A 17,336-nucleotide genomic window follows, 5' to 3' on the forward strand; every position below is an offset into this window, starting at 1 on the left:
ACAATCAAACTACAAGCGATATTTGTGTTTGTGCAAGTGAGCTATTACCATTCAAAGGAGACGCTTTGAAATTCAGACATGGAGAAATCTAATATATGCGCAATATTTTACCAGTGCTGCCTAATTACTACAATTCCACCTTGAGCTTGTACAGGAGGGAATATATGACACAAAAACAAAATAAAAGGGGAAAGTCTTTTTGAAACCTAGAAATAGTTAGTCTGTGGAAAATTTAGTAAAAATGTCAAAAATAAAGTTGAAGATAATAAAGTTGTTGGAAACCCTGATTGATCCCCTTCACAGTGAGGTATAACTTGTAAGGATTGTGCATTTATGGAATGAGAAAAACAGCCAGATGTGTGGGAAGAGCCCCTTAACCAGGGATGAGCGACTGCAGCCCTCGAGGGCCAGTGTCCCGCAGATGTGGGTGTTTCTCTACTGAAACACACCTGCCTCAAATTAAATGGATCTCCAACAACTTGTTGTCAAGTTCTGTAAGTCTGTCAATGACCCATTTATCTGAATCAGGTGTGTTGCTGCAGGGACACACCCAATACCTGCAGGACCGCAGATGCTGAACCCTGCCCTAAACAATGCACCAAAACTCCCTGGAATACTCGCATGTTGCCTTGTGTTGAGGTGCAGCCAGGTGTGTGTGAGGCACAGACTGGCACCAAACTGATAAACAGACATATGGCAATGAAATTCTGGAGCCAGCGATGATCCAGAATCTGGGATCTAACTCCATCCTCCAGGATGACAACACTCTGCCCCACAGGGAATGAAAAAATCTGCTGAGTCCAGACCTCTACCCAATGAAATAGCTGTGGGATCAGCATGGCAGAAACATGCTCAAGTGACTGCATGTGGATCAAAAAACACAGTACTGAGGTCTCTGACAGTGTAGTGATTTACTAGCATGTAATATTTCATCTTGATCACTGACTCCTCAATAATATTTAGTCATCATCGTATTGTGACAGATATTGTGGTAAACATTGCATTTTTATTCATTAAATTGATATATTATCAACATATATTATCACCTGTTTGCCATGTTCGATGTGTTCTGTAATGGAATACCAAATGCTGTCATTGTTTCTGTAAAACAAATCTAATCACGAGTATTAATAAAGTTACCTTGATCTTTAATATTCCAACTTGCCCAAGACATGTATTCCTGCAATAATGAGGAGCCATGTGGTGCTGCTGATGATGCTTGTTTTGGTGGTTTTAGTCACTATGTGGTACGGATGGTAGCTTTCATATTGAAGGTTCAGTCTGCCTCCAAACTTAAGTTCATTAACCAGAGGAACATCTTCTCTTTATTTAATTATTTTCTGTAAGTGACTATTCTTCATAAGGGAAGGCTGATCTGAGTCGTAGAGATTTGGCCACATTTTGGATAATTTTCTTTCCTCAAACATAGCATTTAAAAGTTCTTCTAACACGTTAAATCAACTAAGTGATTTAGTTATTTTTAACAAATAATCAAATAGTATTTGATATTTTCTGAGCAAAACATCAATAGTTTTCACTTAAATCTTTAAACACCACACACTTACAAAGTGATAAATGTGTAAATGCATGGAAAAAACATCTTCACCAACTTCACATGCAGGATGGACTGGAAACACCTGGATTTCTTTGTCCTCCACTCATTTGGATTTATTTCTATGCATCTGTGTTCACAAGCTGTACAGTTATGTTGGATTATGTGTGTGTAGAGGCTGTTATATGTGACAGACCTGCACGTGCACATTTCCAGATGGGATTAATTAGATGAACATTGCCTGCAGGTGTGTGTGTGTTTAGGTCTTATTGTTTCAGCTTTGGGGCAAATAAAACTATTCTTATGGATTCAGTCTCTACTGACGTTTCTGAATATTGTACACTTTGTTGTATTTACCAAATATTATTTTAACTTCCAGGATTCCCTTATCCATAAGCCTCGGCTGCAGGTACTCATCAGGAGAAGGGTTTTCTTCCCACTCTTTCACCATCTCTGAACTCCCTCAGCTGTTTTCATTTCCGCTTTTTCATTGGTTTCGATAACCCTCCAGCCCTTTGTCCTCCCTGGAGATCTCTCCATTCTCACCTCTGTTTGCCAGCTAATTAGAGAGAAGATCGATCCATCATTGTCTACTATACCAAAGGATAGAGGAAACAAATCTGAGCTGCTTCTTGACAATGACTCATCCAGCACGGGTTGATGACGATGGCATTGTCTCCGGTACAGATGATACCCCACAGTAGTTTTTTTGTACATATACAAAAAAAACATAACAGGGTGAACCAACCACTAGGATTTGTGACATTTTCAGAAAATGCAGCAAGTGTTGATACACAAAGCAGCCACCCCAGCCTGCTATCAACAGAGTTTTGAAAGAAGTTATCAGATATCCAAAAGGTCCCCACATCTAGCAAACATCAGGGCTTATATGTTTACTGTGTGGGAGAGAGGGCTGTCCGGTGGCCAGGCTGGTAGTTTCTAGCTTCCACAGCACAAAACACCTACCTAACAAATAATATTTGGTACAATATCAAAATTAGATTTGAGATTAAAACATCAAGCACATTACATGCAAGAAAAGAGAAAAAGGAAGAAAAACAACTCACTTTTTTCTTTTTCCTCAAGGTTACCTTGACACCATCTACAGACACCACAAGGTTTACTTTCTTCTTCTTGATGTTTTTCACCTTGAATTCATACTGCAGAGAAAACACAAGAACATTTTAATGTTTAGATGGCTTAAAATGTAGAGAGAGACAAAATCAAGAAAAGGAATAATCAAATGCAAAAGCCTTGAGCCACCCCTCATTTGTTCATATGCTGCTTCCAACCAGGCAGGAATTCTTAAATCTCTTTAAATGGTGTCCAGGACTGTGAACATCTTTCAATGTTTTTCTTTGGGCAATTTGCTGATATTAGCCTGTTACAAAGACACATGACATGTTTACATTTCTTTAGTCGCTTCTATGAAGAACGTCAATGATAACAAATAGAAAATAGTATTTTACACCAAGATGAGCTATAACCAGACAGCAGCATGGTGTGCATTAAGCTTTTAAAGCAATTAGGAAGACTGGACAAAAGCAGATGAAAAGAATCTGAAAATGATGTTCTGAAGAAACGGGAACAAATCCAGGAAGGACTTGACACAGGACCTGAGAGATGCATCTGAACCTTGACTTGATGGATGTACAGTTGGCTAAAGCCTTATCAGAAATGGTGTCCATGGAAGGGTGGCTTACAAGAAGCTCTTTTTAAGGGAGGTAAAAAGGGAGAAAAAGCTGAAGTATGCCACTTCACACAAGAACTGGACTAAAAACAGGTCTGATGGAGGCAGGAATTCTCCTCAGAGCCTGGACCTCAACATTATTAAGGGAAGATGGGATCATCTGGACAAAGAATGAAATTAAAGGCGGCCAACAACCATAGAAAAGCTTTAGGAAGTCCTGAAGACTAGTTAAAGACATGACAAGGACATCTGACTCACAGGGTTCAGGGTGTGTTGAAGAATAAAGTAGCTGAGACCAAATATTGGCTTTCAGCCTTATTAGATTATTAGATATTATACTGTATTTCCTTTGATGTTTACACATGTTTCAATAAACAGCAGATTTTTCTCACTTTCTTGCCATAAAATAGACAGATGAGTGGATAAAGATTTTTACACAACATGCTGTAACAGTTACTGTCACACCAGACATTTATTTGATTCACAAGTTTAGGATGCATCACGTTGCAGACAGCACCCTTACATCCACTCATACTGACTCACTTTTTCATCTTTCATTCAGCGACTGTATCTGAAATCAAACAAAGACTAAAATCTGTTTAATGTTAAATTTGAGCATGCATGATGTGGCAGCTCTGGAGCCTTGACAGCACTGACGTCAGAGTCAGTAAGCCATGCTTTGTTTCTTTCTAAAGCAGCTTTTCAAGGTTCTTCTACAAACTGAATGCAAAGAGTTCCAAACCAAACCCAGACTGCAGACATGTTTGGGCCAAATCCAGACTAGTTTTGGCCGTTATGGCTCAGTTACAGTGGGCCAGAAATGGACCAGATGTCAGTCACCAGCCTGGCTTGGATTAAACGTTGGCCAAACATTTTTGCTGTCTGGGAAATTTGACCATGATTTGTCATAGAGAATGAGAAACCCTTTCAGTGAGGTAAAACGTCCTGACCAGCAGATCCCTGTTACAATGACGGCAATTTGTTCACCATCGATCAAGCAGAGGCAGCTTTTATAGTAGAATACACTGCCAAACAACAACACAGCACGAGGAAACAGGAAACAGGAAACAGGAGGAAACTGTATGAAGGCACACTGAAACAATTATGAAAGGAGTCCAATTTTTTATTTTCTTGACACTCAAATATGTAGTGGTTTACCCCCCCTCTCCAACAATCTTCTGCGTACTGATGGCTTTCTGATTGAGTGGGACATGACTGATTGATGCAGCATCACCTGTCCCAGCAGTCTGCTGCAGTTATCATCTGTATGTCTATTCCTGGCTGCCTCAGTTCTGCCCATGAGAACTAAAATCTCCTCAATACATAAAGGTGAGAAAACAGTGAAGGGGTAAAAACATACCACTGAGATGAGAATGTGTACATAAAGCTGGACTGAAGAGATGGTGGAGGACTAAAAAGGCAACTTCTAACGATACTGTTGTGTTTTCTTTGTTAAATGGAGGTTGTTAGACTCTGAAAAGAAATCATGAACTTCCAGATGTGTCTGTTTTGCAGAAGAAAAAACAAACCTAATAATCACACAGTGCTGCTACAAGAAAATAACTTATCTCTGCTGGTGGGTTCGCTTGCCATTGCCTCTAAATTAAACCTAAAAGAAAGATGTCTTGTTCTCCCACCAGTTTCCTGAGGAAAATGTGCTGCTACTGTAGACACAATCTTTCTGTTCTCTCACTCTGGCTTATTTTCTGTTGATTTTAGTTTGTCAAATTCTGTTGCATTTCACTACAAGAATAACCTAATACAAAAGACAGTCACATAATCCACCACCGGTTGTGTTTCTTAGAGTAATAAACAAATTAATGACTCAAATTTTCAGAATTCAACAGAAACATTTGTGAAAAATGTTTTTCTACCTGCAAACTGACAAGATTGCTTCATGTATGAATCCTGCAGTGGGTTGCCAGCTTCTGTGCTCTGTGATGGCAGCTGGTTGCCTGGTGCTTGAGGCCCTGTCTACTTCTCAACCTTGGAGCTGCAGGGTTGCATTTGCACGATCACTTAACACAATTCACTCCTCATATGTTGCACACACATGCATCTAAACATAAACTACATAAACTTCTTGTTGTTCTGGTTGCTTTTATGTTTTTCAAGGTTTTCAGTTTGTCTTCCGGCAGGTGCTCCTGATGATTGTCTGCTGTGTTTTCTTACAGACTGTACAATGTGTTCTGTTTCTATACAGGCGTAGCATCCGGCTGAGTCATTTGTATCTGTTTTGGGTTTGACCGTACTGTCTTATTTCCTTTTGTTTCTTCTGTTCAAAATTATGAGTAAGAAATACTAAAATTATCAATTAGACAGTTGACTTTAAATTATTCATTAAAATCATATTAACAAGAACAAGAAAAAACCAGTACAGCACAGATAAGGATGACTCTTAACATTGTTCAGCTTTATAGAAGGACAGAGGACTCATGTTTCCCTTCAGACTGGTGGGAAGTAACAATGATGGTTTACCTTCCACATATATACAGATGTAATAACAGTTTATCAGCAGGAGCTTGTGTGACATAAAAAGAAAAAAAAGTAATGTGCTGTATGCTGGCTGTCATTGCCTGAAGGTACAGAGTGGGCCGATAAGCATGCAACATGGGTTTATGAAACAGAACAGAATAGGCTCTGAGTAATTAGCAAAACTTACTTCTATGTGCAAAGTGAGACAGACTCCATTGAATACTAACTCAATTAATGAGTCATAATGCAGGTGATGCTTCTACTCTGCAGCAGCAAGGAAAACATCAGCATCAACGAGCTTTGATTTTTGCAAAGTGATCTTTTAACGATATCTTCTTTTCTGTGGTGTCTGGAGAAGTTACTACCACAAGCACTGGAATGCATTTTCATTAGCATTTTATTTAAATATTTATTCTGGAAACTAGTAATTGAGTAGTAAAAAATATACTAATAAGAAACCCAGAATACAACGTACAAAAATTTAACCATGCATGGCAGTAACACAATCTAAAAGAAGAAAATATGAACTATTTTTCTTCATTTGCAGATAAAAGCGACTGACCTGTTGGTGTCTGCAACACAAAGGTCAGAAATGCTTATAAGGTAGTTTGAAAGTTTGTTTAATTACTGAGTATTAACTGCTGTAATGTTGGCTTGCTGCAGATACAAGATTTAAACTATCTAAAGCCTAATAGACTACTTGACTGACCTCCACAGATGTGATTACAGCAGCAAACAGAGAGCACTTGTCTCTAATAAGCCCGTCTATTCCTGTCTGATAACGCCTCATCACTGAATCTGCATCAGCCACTAAACACTCTCCCTGGTGCTTTCAGCTCTCATTCCAAAGCACAGCGGTGATGGGATTTATAATACCGCTGCTGCATCTATCTGTATAATATTAGAAAATTAATGCATGTAAATAAAACCACTTGTGCCACAGGAGCTGCCGCACAAGCATTCATTTCACAACACTGACTATTTATCGGATCTTGCTTTGACCCAAATGCAGGAAGGCTTTGATAGTCCTGGCCAGGTGGTGGGAGGGTTTTAATGAGCACAGATAACTATTTCATAGAATTTTTCTTTTTTTATTAGGTCATTCAGGGTAACTGCCAATATTTCTACTATAAAGACTCGTGAATTCAAACCCAAAAAACTTTTTGTTTCCTTTTTTTCTAACTTAAAACGAAGACACAATCATATTTCACACAAGAAGACACAGGAAGAAATAAACTGATTTACAGAGATTATAATTTAAAGCTTGTGTGATAAAACCATGATTTATAAATTACTCAACATTGGGGACTATTTTAAATTCAATTTAATTTTTATTTAATTTAAATTAGATGTTGGTTCATATAATTTAAATTCCTTTTAATTTATTTTTTTATTAACTGTACAACTTACCAACTTAATCTTTTGTACTTAAATATATTTTTGTTCATTGATTCATTCATCTTTATGAATTACCTCCAGGTATCATCAAACAGCACATGATATCTCATATGTCACAGTTATGTTGTGTTTTATAACTATGACACCCTGTGGTGTCGTTTTACCTCCATGCAAAGCCTTTGTGGGTTTAAAAAAAAAAAAAAAGCTTAAAATGTGTAAAAATTACATGTAAAGTGTCACTGAAGTGACCTGCTTTTTATGTGCAATAACACGGGTCTGAAGTGATGATGCAAGTCCTTTATTTATTTTATTTACTGAGCAAAACTGAGTTGTTAAAAGTTCCACAATAAAAAGAAGCTAATAAGTGAGTAACTTTTGGTTGAAATTAGTTTGTTTGTAATGTACTTTTAAATGATTCTTCTGCGCCCGGCTGTAATTCTTTTTAATGTTTTATGAAAAGCTGTTTAAATTGTCTTATTCATGAAATATGCTTCATAAATAAACTTGCCTTTTGTTGCATGAACTATCAATTGGAAAAAAGGAGAATATTTTTAAAACATTGACAAATCTAACAATTTAAACATTATTAAAACTGTAATTACATAAATGACATAAATGCCATGATGCCCCAGGCAACACCAGCTACATGCACACAGGGATTTATTCTTGTGTGCAGCTGCTGTGTGTTACAGTAAACAGGATTTGCTTACGTGCAGCTGTTTGAATAAGGACCACTGGGGTATGCCAAGCAATGACAGGATATCAGTGTACATGCAAACAAAGGGAAATTAAATGTCCAAGAATAGGCTCATCCATCATGTGAATAAATCAGTGTAACAGTTGCAGCTACCATTTCCTGATCAACTGCTCATTATTTGTTTAAGGTCCCTTCCTCCTGTTTACAGTATAATCCATCATTTTAGAAGCATGGATGCCCATTCCCCAGCACAACAGCATCCTCAGGCAATGGGCGAGTGAAATCATCGACTAAATTAATGGTGACGGGTGAGATTCACTGAAGGTTTGCAAAGAAAGATTCAGCCAGCACACCCATGAGATCAATGAAAAACACTCACAGAGAATGTTCAATGATTTTAGCAAGAAAGAAAAGTTTTTGGTGGAGGGAAAGGTTTGAGGTCAGTGGATAAAGAAGTTTTCATGTTGATTGGGGTGTTTTTGTTCCATGTACTGTCCATCTTATAAAGCTGCAGCACAGTTTCTGCTGCCTAGTCACTAGTCATTGTATGTTCTTTTCCACCTGTACATGAGCACACTCACACACACAAGCACACACACTTTTTTTTCCTTGTCTAGTTTTAAAATACTAGCATGGAATTACCATAACAAATTACATCAATAACTTACGGGGACAGTTTTGTCTGTCAGGTAGTCACCTGGATTTCTCATAGAAAACATTGAATGCACTCCTTACATTACACAGCCTCCCAAATTTGTATTTAGTCATCAATGTTTACCAGTGTTGGTTAGTATGAGTGTAACTAGAAAGCCAGTTGGTTGTTAGCCTGTTTTCAAATTTATTTATCCAACTTGCTGAACTAAATACCTTTCTGTATTTCTAAAATCTAAAAATGAAAATAAGCTAAAACTTCAAAAGGGTAAAAACTGAGGCTACGTTCACATTTCAGCTCAAGCTCCACCAATGTAGTTAAACATGCCCTCACACAAACTTGCTCTGAGCCTGAGCCTTCTGAGCAATGATGATTATTTTTGGCCAATCATGAGTGCATATTCATCTCAATGACATGCCCCCTCCAGAGAGAAGAAAAAGGATAAAGAGGGCTGTAAAGAATGGCAGATAGAGAAGAAACAGAGACAAAAGTGGACTAAGGGAAATATAGACTTGGAGGAGGAAGAAGCTTTGATGTAGCCAGAACATGAGCTTTAATTAACAGCTAAGGTCATTAAGCTCCCAATTACACAAACCCAAAGTCAAGTTTTTTAACATGAAAACTCTCATGTTGTCATTAGGTGCTTGATGAGGTGAAAAGTTTGTGCTTTTAACCTTTGTAGAAATCCTGATTTTCCAACTGAGACTAACGACTACAAATTACAGCAGGTGTCCTTGCAAAAAGGTTGTCTTATGTTTGCACAAGTCACATTTGCACAAAAATTTGCTGTAGGCATGTTTGAAACCATATGTGTGCATTCTACTGAATAACAAAACAATGTAAACGGTGACATTATTACTATTATTTAAGTAGAAGCACAAATAATACGAGGAATAATCACTACATAATGATATAACACTGATTGTTTCATGTTAACATGCTTGTTCGCTGACAGACAGCGAAGGTGCCGGAGAGCCAGGAGGCTGTTTTACAAAATGTTATTTTGAACGAATGTACACAACAACAGCAGATCTAAACAAAAGCACAAAAAATAGCTGCTAAAAGTGATTATTAGGGATGGAGCAATATATATATTTTTTTACATTAAAACATTGATTCATTGATCTCAATCACATAGCATTAATGTATTAGCATTATTACAGTTATTTGTAAGATGCAAGAAAGAAATAACTTATTCATGCGTTTACTTTGTCCAAAATAACCAAAATGTCTCAATTTAATCTAATTATGCTAATGCTCATATCCAAAAGTGTGGTGTGTAACTATAATGAATTCAGATCGCTGACTTCTGAATCCAATCAAAATTGTATCATTGTAGAACTTGTGATATTGGCAAAATTCCCATCGCGTTCCACTAAATTGATAGAATGTGCTCAAACTTGTGATTTACACCTCAAGTAATCATAGCAAGATAAAAGTTTCAATATATTTGATCTGTTTATACCTATGATGCTCCAACTGCATCCCTAAATACTCAAAAAATGCATCGTATTAGACATCGACTCTGAATTCAGACATGTTTTAGATCAAGTTAATTTTTTTTTAAATAAAAACATTTCAGAAATGTTCACTTGGTTTTACAGAAAACGTACGTACATACTGATCATGAATCCTGTGAATCGCTTCAGCTCTAATCGAGACCCCCAAATCAGCTGGCAGCTTATTTTATCCAGGAGGAGGAAAGGAGGGAAAGTCATGGGGGGCAGCCAAAAAGAGATGTTGGAGGATGATCCGGGCCTCCATGTCTACTATATGAAAGGTTTCTTCTTTCTATTCTTTGCCACAGGAAGAAACTGAAGCGCTCCTGCAGTGAGAGGGGGTGCCTTCTTTAGCTCTGCTTCATCCCTGTTTCACCAAAACTTTTATAGAGCCGCTCTCTGTTTTTGTGTTTCTCTGTGTTTCTTATTTTAGTCGCATGTTTACAACAGGCCGTGTTGATACAGCAGCCAAAGACGTCACAATTTTAAATATTAGCTGTTTAAAAATATAAAAACTGTTCAATTAAATGAAGAGCATAAATCCAACTTCATCAACTCATTCTGCATAAAATAAATTAAAATAAAAATAATTCATTTATAAACAGAAAGTGATTTGATTTACATATTATTCACTCATTTACTTATTTTTATTTATTCTAATCATTAGTTTAGTTCTATCAAATAAAATTAAATGTAATTTATAAAGCACTTCTCAAACAAGTAGCACAAAGTGCTTTTTTGAAAGTTAAACACACACACCACCGAGGAAAGAACATTTTCGTAAACACACACATGCAATCATATGTTATCCTTCTCTCTCTCTCACACACACACATTAAGAACACATAGAGCCTTTTTATTTAGTTTAATGTTATTTTTATTTATCTAGTTACTTATTTATTTAGTTACTTAGTTAAAATTATAAAATGAGGCTATTTAATATTGATAAAAAAAAACATTGCACTTAATTTCAGATGTATATATTGTGAAGTTAGAAAAGCAAAAAAGAAAAAAATGTTTTGCCATTAATTACAGAACAATGGACTTTATAGTAGATGCACATGCATTAATACATAAAATAGCTCAAATAAAATATTCAATTCATTCATTCATTAATAAATGAATAAATAAAGTAATAAAAAAGACATTTTACCTGAACCTCAATGAACCAATTTTAGCTCCAAAACAGCAAAATCCTGTGATGAAGCTCTGTGCCTTTGTTCTTCCTACTGAAGGACCTTCACTTCTCAGAAGTGATCATTTGGGAACATGATCCTGTTAAAACATGAAGCTTCACTTCAGAGCTGATGCTCTTTCACAGCGTTTAAACACAAAAGCCTCAGGTTAAGATACACTCGATCACTGAGTGCATGTCCAGAGACCAACGAATCCAGATGAAAGAGCCCACCTGCCCTTTAAAGTGTTTTTTTTTTTTTTTTTTTTTTCGGGATTGGGAGGAGAATCAGGGGGAAACTTGAAATGATAAGAGCTACAGTACATATCATATCTTCACACACAGCCTTGATTGTAGCCTTGGTTTCAGATAAAATGTAGGACAAGGCCAGCTGGAATCAGAGGGAGGTTTTTCCTTCTTGCAATCATGGATCCTGCAGCGTGACTACTGCATCTGCACGTCAATATTAATGCTAAAAGGACATGTGTGCAATGATGGAAACATTCCAGTACAGCAACATACACTCATCCTCCAACAGATTTTTTTTCTAGCCATTTACAAAACTTTATCATTATCTTTTCTTTTCATTAACAACTCTCTTCATTTCCCTTTGCTTTATCACTCTTTCTTTACACTTGTCCTCGTGCCCATATATAGATACAAGTATGATGGAGCAGCTGGCCCCTTTCGACACACACTCTTGCTTCATCATATATTTTCTATTTTAAACTGGCTCCCCACACATTTTCCTCCTCTTATCTTTTCTCTGCACATCCCTCCCATGCCTCCCCACTTCCCGTTTTCTCCACAGACCGCTGGCTGATTCAATCTCAAGAAATGTTATTTATGAAAAAGCATTTCATTTTCCAAAACTATTTGTGTTCAAGATGCTACAGTGGTCATCACGTATCATCAATCCCAGCAATCTGAGCACTGTTTCAGAACCAAAGTCAACATTTTCAGTTGAATATACATACACAGGTATAGTCAAATACAGACACGCAATGTCAGTGCGAATCACAAAACACATTCATCATCCAACTCCAAAAGCAATTTCATGGAAAACCTCTGAGGAAATCTCATTCAAAAATCACATTACAGCCACTAACATGTAACATGGAGCATGATAAGATGTGCTCGCTTGTGACTGGGATTTCATACGGTTGTTTTACAAGGTGAGACCTCCCTTGAACAAAGACAGAAGACAGCAGGAGAGGTGGAGCTCTGCAGACTTAAGTTCATCATTCCGAGGTCAAGAATAAATTTCTGCTCCCCAAATGAAGCTGCTGAAACGTCTGAAAGACCTGATCAGCTGGGTTTCCCTCTGCATAATGTCAGGTCCAAAAATAATAAGTAATTATAATAAGTGTACTCTGGGCGATAAAAGAACTTCAGTGTTCCTCAAAATGAAAAGCCTTGACCCAATCCTGCAGCTTTAGGATCAAATGGAACACGTACTGATTTTTGCTTTATCGCCCCATTGCAATTTGAATTGGGGCTGAGTTTGCCACCGATTTCATTAATGGGTTTAATTTCATTTCTACTGAGTTAGGAATATTTCATTTACAACAGCAATTCTGTTTGTGAATGAAAGAAAAAAACCAAAGAATCATGTCGGCACTAGAACATAATGCGTATAGAGCTTTATAATTTCAAAGAAAAAAGCATAATAATAATAATTACTAAGGCTGAAATTATTTGTATATGAATAACTTGAGTAATTTAGCAGTCAAATTACTTGGGGTCATTTGGGGAATCATTTCAGAAAGAGCATTCAGGCCTAGAATCTTTTCTTTTTTTATTATTATTAAGGGACATATTGCACATTAATGAGTAAATAAAAGAAAAACAAAAGAAAACGTAAACATGCGCAAAATTAGCTTTACTGCTAATTCTCACTTGTTTAATCTAAATTCGCTACAACTATTTGTTGCATCCACCTGTAAGGCTATTTCTGTTTCACAACAACATTTAAAGTGAAGTTAGCTTACACTGCTAACGTGTGGAAGGATGGACGACAGAGATAAAAGCAGTAAGGAGCAAAGATACCAATCATTGTAAGTGCAGATGAATGCATGTAAATACTTTGCCTCAGGTAAATTACTTTTGGAACAGCAGTGCATAGGTCCAACAGGTGCAGACTGTCCCTTCTCATTATTAAATAAATGCATATTGCAGTGTTGTACTGGCATCATGTACTTTGAATTTGAAGGAGTGTTTGTGCGTGTATGGGGGGTGGGGGGTGAGGGTGATTGGACGGGAATGTTTTTAAATGTAAGGCGCTTTGAGCCACAATCTTGTACGAAAGGCGCTTTATAAATAAAGTTTTGATTGATTGATTGATTGATTGTTGTGGACTTTATTTAGGTCTAATAATGAATAACCAATTCTGTCCGATTCAATAAACCAGAGTCCCAGTTTGGACAGTTTCATACGGAGGACCAGGGTAGAAAAATCTGGATAAAGAATGACACCATAGAATAAAGAACAGTGACATACAGAAATGAATGCAGTTCTGCTTCTGATGATGTGATGTAGAAGAGCTGCAGGGAATTGTTGCTGAAAGCTTCTCGGAGGCAGTTCAGTCTCTCATGAGTCTGACACATTACAGCTGCCAGTTGTTGTATCCTGCATCAACATCTGTTTGCCATCCATGTAAAAGATGTTCTAGTACCTAGACTGTCCCCAGTAAAAAAAGAAACAAAAAAAGGGACTAAACTAGACTTCAGATTTGATATTATGGCTTCTAGTTTCTATGTTTTTGTCTGTTTTTTGTGTGTGTGTCTTTCCTGGCCAGTATGTGTTCTTCTCCAGCTGGTCCCTATGTGGTCATACATCTGTTCCCATTTTGGATGGATTTATACAGAAAGAGAGACAAGCTTTCAAGGCTAGAGCAACTTCTGATGACATCTAAAGAATAAGAGACTTCTTGCTCTCTTGCTTATGTGTTAGATATTTCGTCAGCCCAATCAATACCCATCTGACTTACTATCTAAAGACGATGATGAGATTCTCGAAGTCTTTAGCCAGTCTGCCTTGCACAGTCTTATAATGAGTGAAATGTCGCAGCAGTTGGATTTATCATGAGACTGATCGATGAAATGGTGAAGATGTAACATGACTATAGATTTGCTTTCATCAGATGGATACTAGAGTTCTGTTTCACTACCTAAAGAGAATGAATAACACTATTTTTGGCTTTTTAAAAGCCCATACATCAACCCCATCCCTCCCTCCCTTATGATGTGGACAAAAGCTGGGAGAATATAAACAGCTTACAACAGCTTTCCTTGCTTTTATTGAACCATGTCAAAGTAGAAACTCTTCTCACTCCCAAAAGGAGGCAAGCTTAATTTACAGGCTGTTGGTTTATTGACAAATCACTTCCCACATGCTTCCATTTTCAAAGCCCTGCTGAGTCTGCTGATGGCCCTTGTTGCTTAGATTACAGCTTTGCTTTTATTCATTAAAGATTTTTTTGATGAACATGTCAAAGGAAAGTGGAGATGCAGACCGGGTCAAACCAACTGGAATTTTTCATCGTGTTGTCTTTCATAATAAAACTCAAGCAGGTTTTTTTCTCCCTCGTTACGGCCCCATCTCTTTAAGACAGGAGCGATTCTGCAGAAATACCAGTCTAATGAACGGAGATCATTTTGACTCATAGGCTAGAATTTAAAAAATGACAACTTTCATATCGCTGACTAGCTGGAAAATCTAGATACTACATGTGGCTGCAGGCTCGCCAGGCTGACTAAGATGTTTTCACTAATTATTTCTTTTAAATAAAAGAGGGGGAACTTTGCACACTGATGACAGCATGGTTTGCACAGAAGAACCAGTAGTTTTGTGTTCCAGTTGAGAACCGACTTTTCAGGTTCCAAACCAACTTTACAAAAGTAAAATTCAAGTACAGAACAGAAGTTGACAGCAGAAAAGAGGAATGATTTACAGACAGTGGACTAGACAGCGTTCTGGTAAACCTGACCAGATCGAGTTAGCATATTATGCCTGATATCAGGAAGCTGTGGTTGGAAATGAGAATGTTTTGATATTTTTTTATGAAGAGCGTGTGTATGTGTGTATGTGCAATAGCTGGAATTATGGGCAGTGTGTGTGTGTGGGTATAGGGGGAAGAGGAGGTAATTGTTTATTGTAATATTCATGGTTTAAGAGGTATATTTAGGTAGAATTTAAAAAGATTATAAACAGATTCTGGTTTGCTTGAAAGGCTGATTTATGCTTCTTAGTGTGAGCATTATTTTATTCCATTTTAACGTATTCTGAGTGATAGATGTGACCACTTTCCTCATTTCTAGTTCTGAAGAGCTACTTTCTTAGCAACAGAGAAATAAGTAAAGGATTTCTGAATTAGGATGGGATGATTAGTTTGGAAATATCACCAAGGAGACAGCAGCAGGCCTTTGAAGTTGGTTTTGGATCCTTGTTTGTGTGTGCGTATGTGTGTTTTATAAAAACTCTTCCCTCACCCAACCTCCCATCGCCCCTGTGTAGGTTCATCTCAGGCTTGGGTCCTCTAATTAGTAAACAAAAAAAAAAAACACATTTAATCGCAGTTTGTGTTGCAAACAAGCGGAACGTTTGTGTGTGAAACATTTCTGGTACACTGAGATCTCGGATACAACAGAGTTGCCAATTTAAGTCCTTTGGCGCTATATTTAGAGAGTTTTCATCTAATGAGTCTATTTTAAAAAAGCAACTAGCAACAAATCTAGAGACTTTTTTGGGTGTTTTTTGGAGACTTTGGGAAACTGACGTGAAAGCACATTTACTTCTTCTCAATGAGCGGAGCTTCTGCCTCGCCATGGTCACAGCTGCAGTCAGAGAGAAGACGTTCAGCTATGATTCACAACCAGACTGAAAATAAAACACGCAAAGCTGCTGCTGGCTGATCCCGCCCTGGCTTACCGTCACATATTAATGCCTGGTAATGAGTTTGGAGGAAAACATCTAAAAAGATAAAAGTACAGTAACATGTTGTAGACTTTTATTATAGAACAGCTGGAGCTGCTGGTTAAAGTACTTAAAATGACACTTTAACTTCAGGTCTGTTCGTTTTGGGCTGGAGATTATTTCTATTTCTTTTTCAACTGTTCGGAATTGAAATGCAATTAAATCCTTTTTTATGAGACATTACTAGAACTTAAATTAACAACATTAATGTCTGTCTATTACTTGATTTTGTCGTCCACTTTAATGGGTCTATAATAAAAGATGTTGCTTTTTGGGGTAAATATTGTTATGCAATTAAAATGCGATTATTCAAGATGAATTTATTACAAAGCCTCTAATTACATTTTTTTTTATCGAGTCCCACCCCATATATATATATATATATATATATATATATATATATATATATATGTGGAGACAGACAGACAGACAGACAGACAGATAGACAGATAGACAGATAGATAGACAGACATAAAAATTATTTTCTTTTTGTATATGTATTTAAAACAAAGGTGTAACAAAGAAGCTACTTATACAAGATTTTTTTTCTTCTTTCTGGTCCTTTTCATCCTTTCTATTTCTTATTATCATCCTTTTTTAATTTATTAAGAATTAATTAAATAAAAATAAAAAGATTTAAAAATGAATGAAAGCAGTACTTGTTAATGTTTACAGAATATCATCACTCAGTCGCGAAGATGATCAAATCATCAATAATTATAATTTTGGGATTGGTATGCCTTTCAAAGCTATGCACCACAGAGGGACCTTACTTCCCAGCTCAGGAAGTTGTTTTTAACCTTTGGATGAGGGAGCTCTTCATCATCCACATCACACCCTTAAATCTAAAATGCTGTAAATGAGGTTATAAAACATTTTATTTCCCTCCCTCACCTGTCATATCCATATACTTTGTGATGTGAGGAGGGACTTTAAACAGATTCTGTCTGCATTTCTTTCATCATTTGGCCTATTTCTGTCTGTAAATAAGTCCAATCTGAAATCAGCGTCTTTTTTATTATTATTTTGATGTTTTTGAACTTTTAGACTGGATGAGTCTTGACAGAGACAAGGCTTTGGCTGCAAATGTTTCAGAAGTTTGCAGAGCCCATTTGGGATGATCCTGAACAACTTCAAACAGCAAGTGAAGACTTTTTGGTTTATTCACCATAGTGCTGCTCAAGAAGCAGGTCTTATAGTTTCCATATCAAAAACATGCACACAT

At 37.0% G+C, this 17,336-nt stretch overlaps 1 protein-coding gene across 4 annotated transcripts in view; it reads right to left on the reverse strand.

Annotated features, from left to right (window-relative positions):
* LOC121652732 (carboxyl-terminal PDZ ligand of neuronal nitric oxide synthase protein-like) overlaps positions 1 to 17,336 on the reverse strand; it is a 196,756-nt gene that overhangs the window by 120,808 nt on the left and 58,612 nt on the right. For 2 of the 4 annotated variants that reach the window (XM_042005671.1, XM_042005672.1), the window contains exon 3: positions 2,620 to 2,712. In XM_042005671.1, coding sequence (XP_041861605.1) covers positions 2,620 to 2,712 — 93 coding nt within the window. Of the gene's footprint in view, positions 1 to 2,615; positions 2,713 to 12,589; positions 12,595 to 15,930; positions 15,943 to 17,336 lie in introns of those variants that run through there. The other 2 variants (XM_042005674.1, XM_042005673.1) reach the window with 2 other exon arrangements.

The sequence above is a fragment of the Melanotaenia boesemani genome, chromosome 14, assembly GCF_017639745.1.
Source record: "Melanotaenia boesemani isolate fMelBoe1 chromosome 14, fMelBoe1.pri, whole genome shotgun sequence".
Classification (NCBI taxonomy): domain Eukaryota; kingdom Metazoa; phylum Chordata; class Actinopteri; order Atheriniformes; family Melanotaeniidae; genus Melanotaenia; species Melanotaenia boesemani.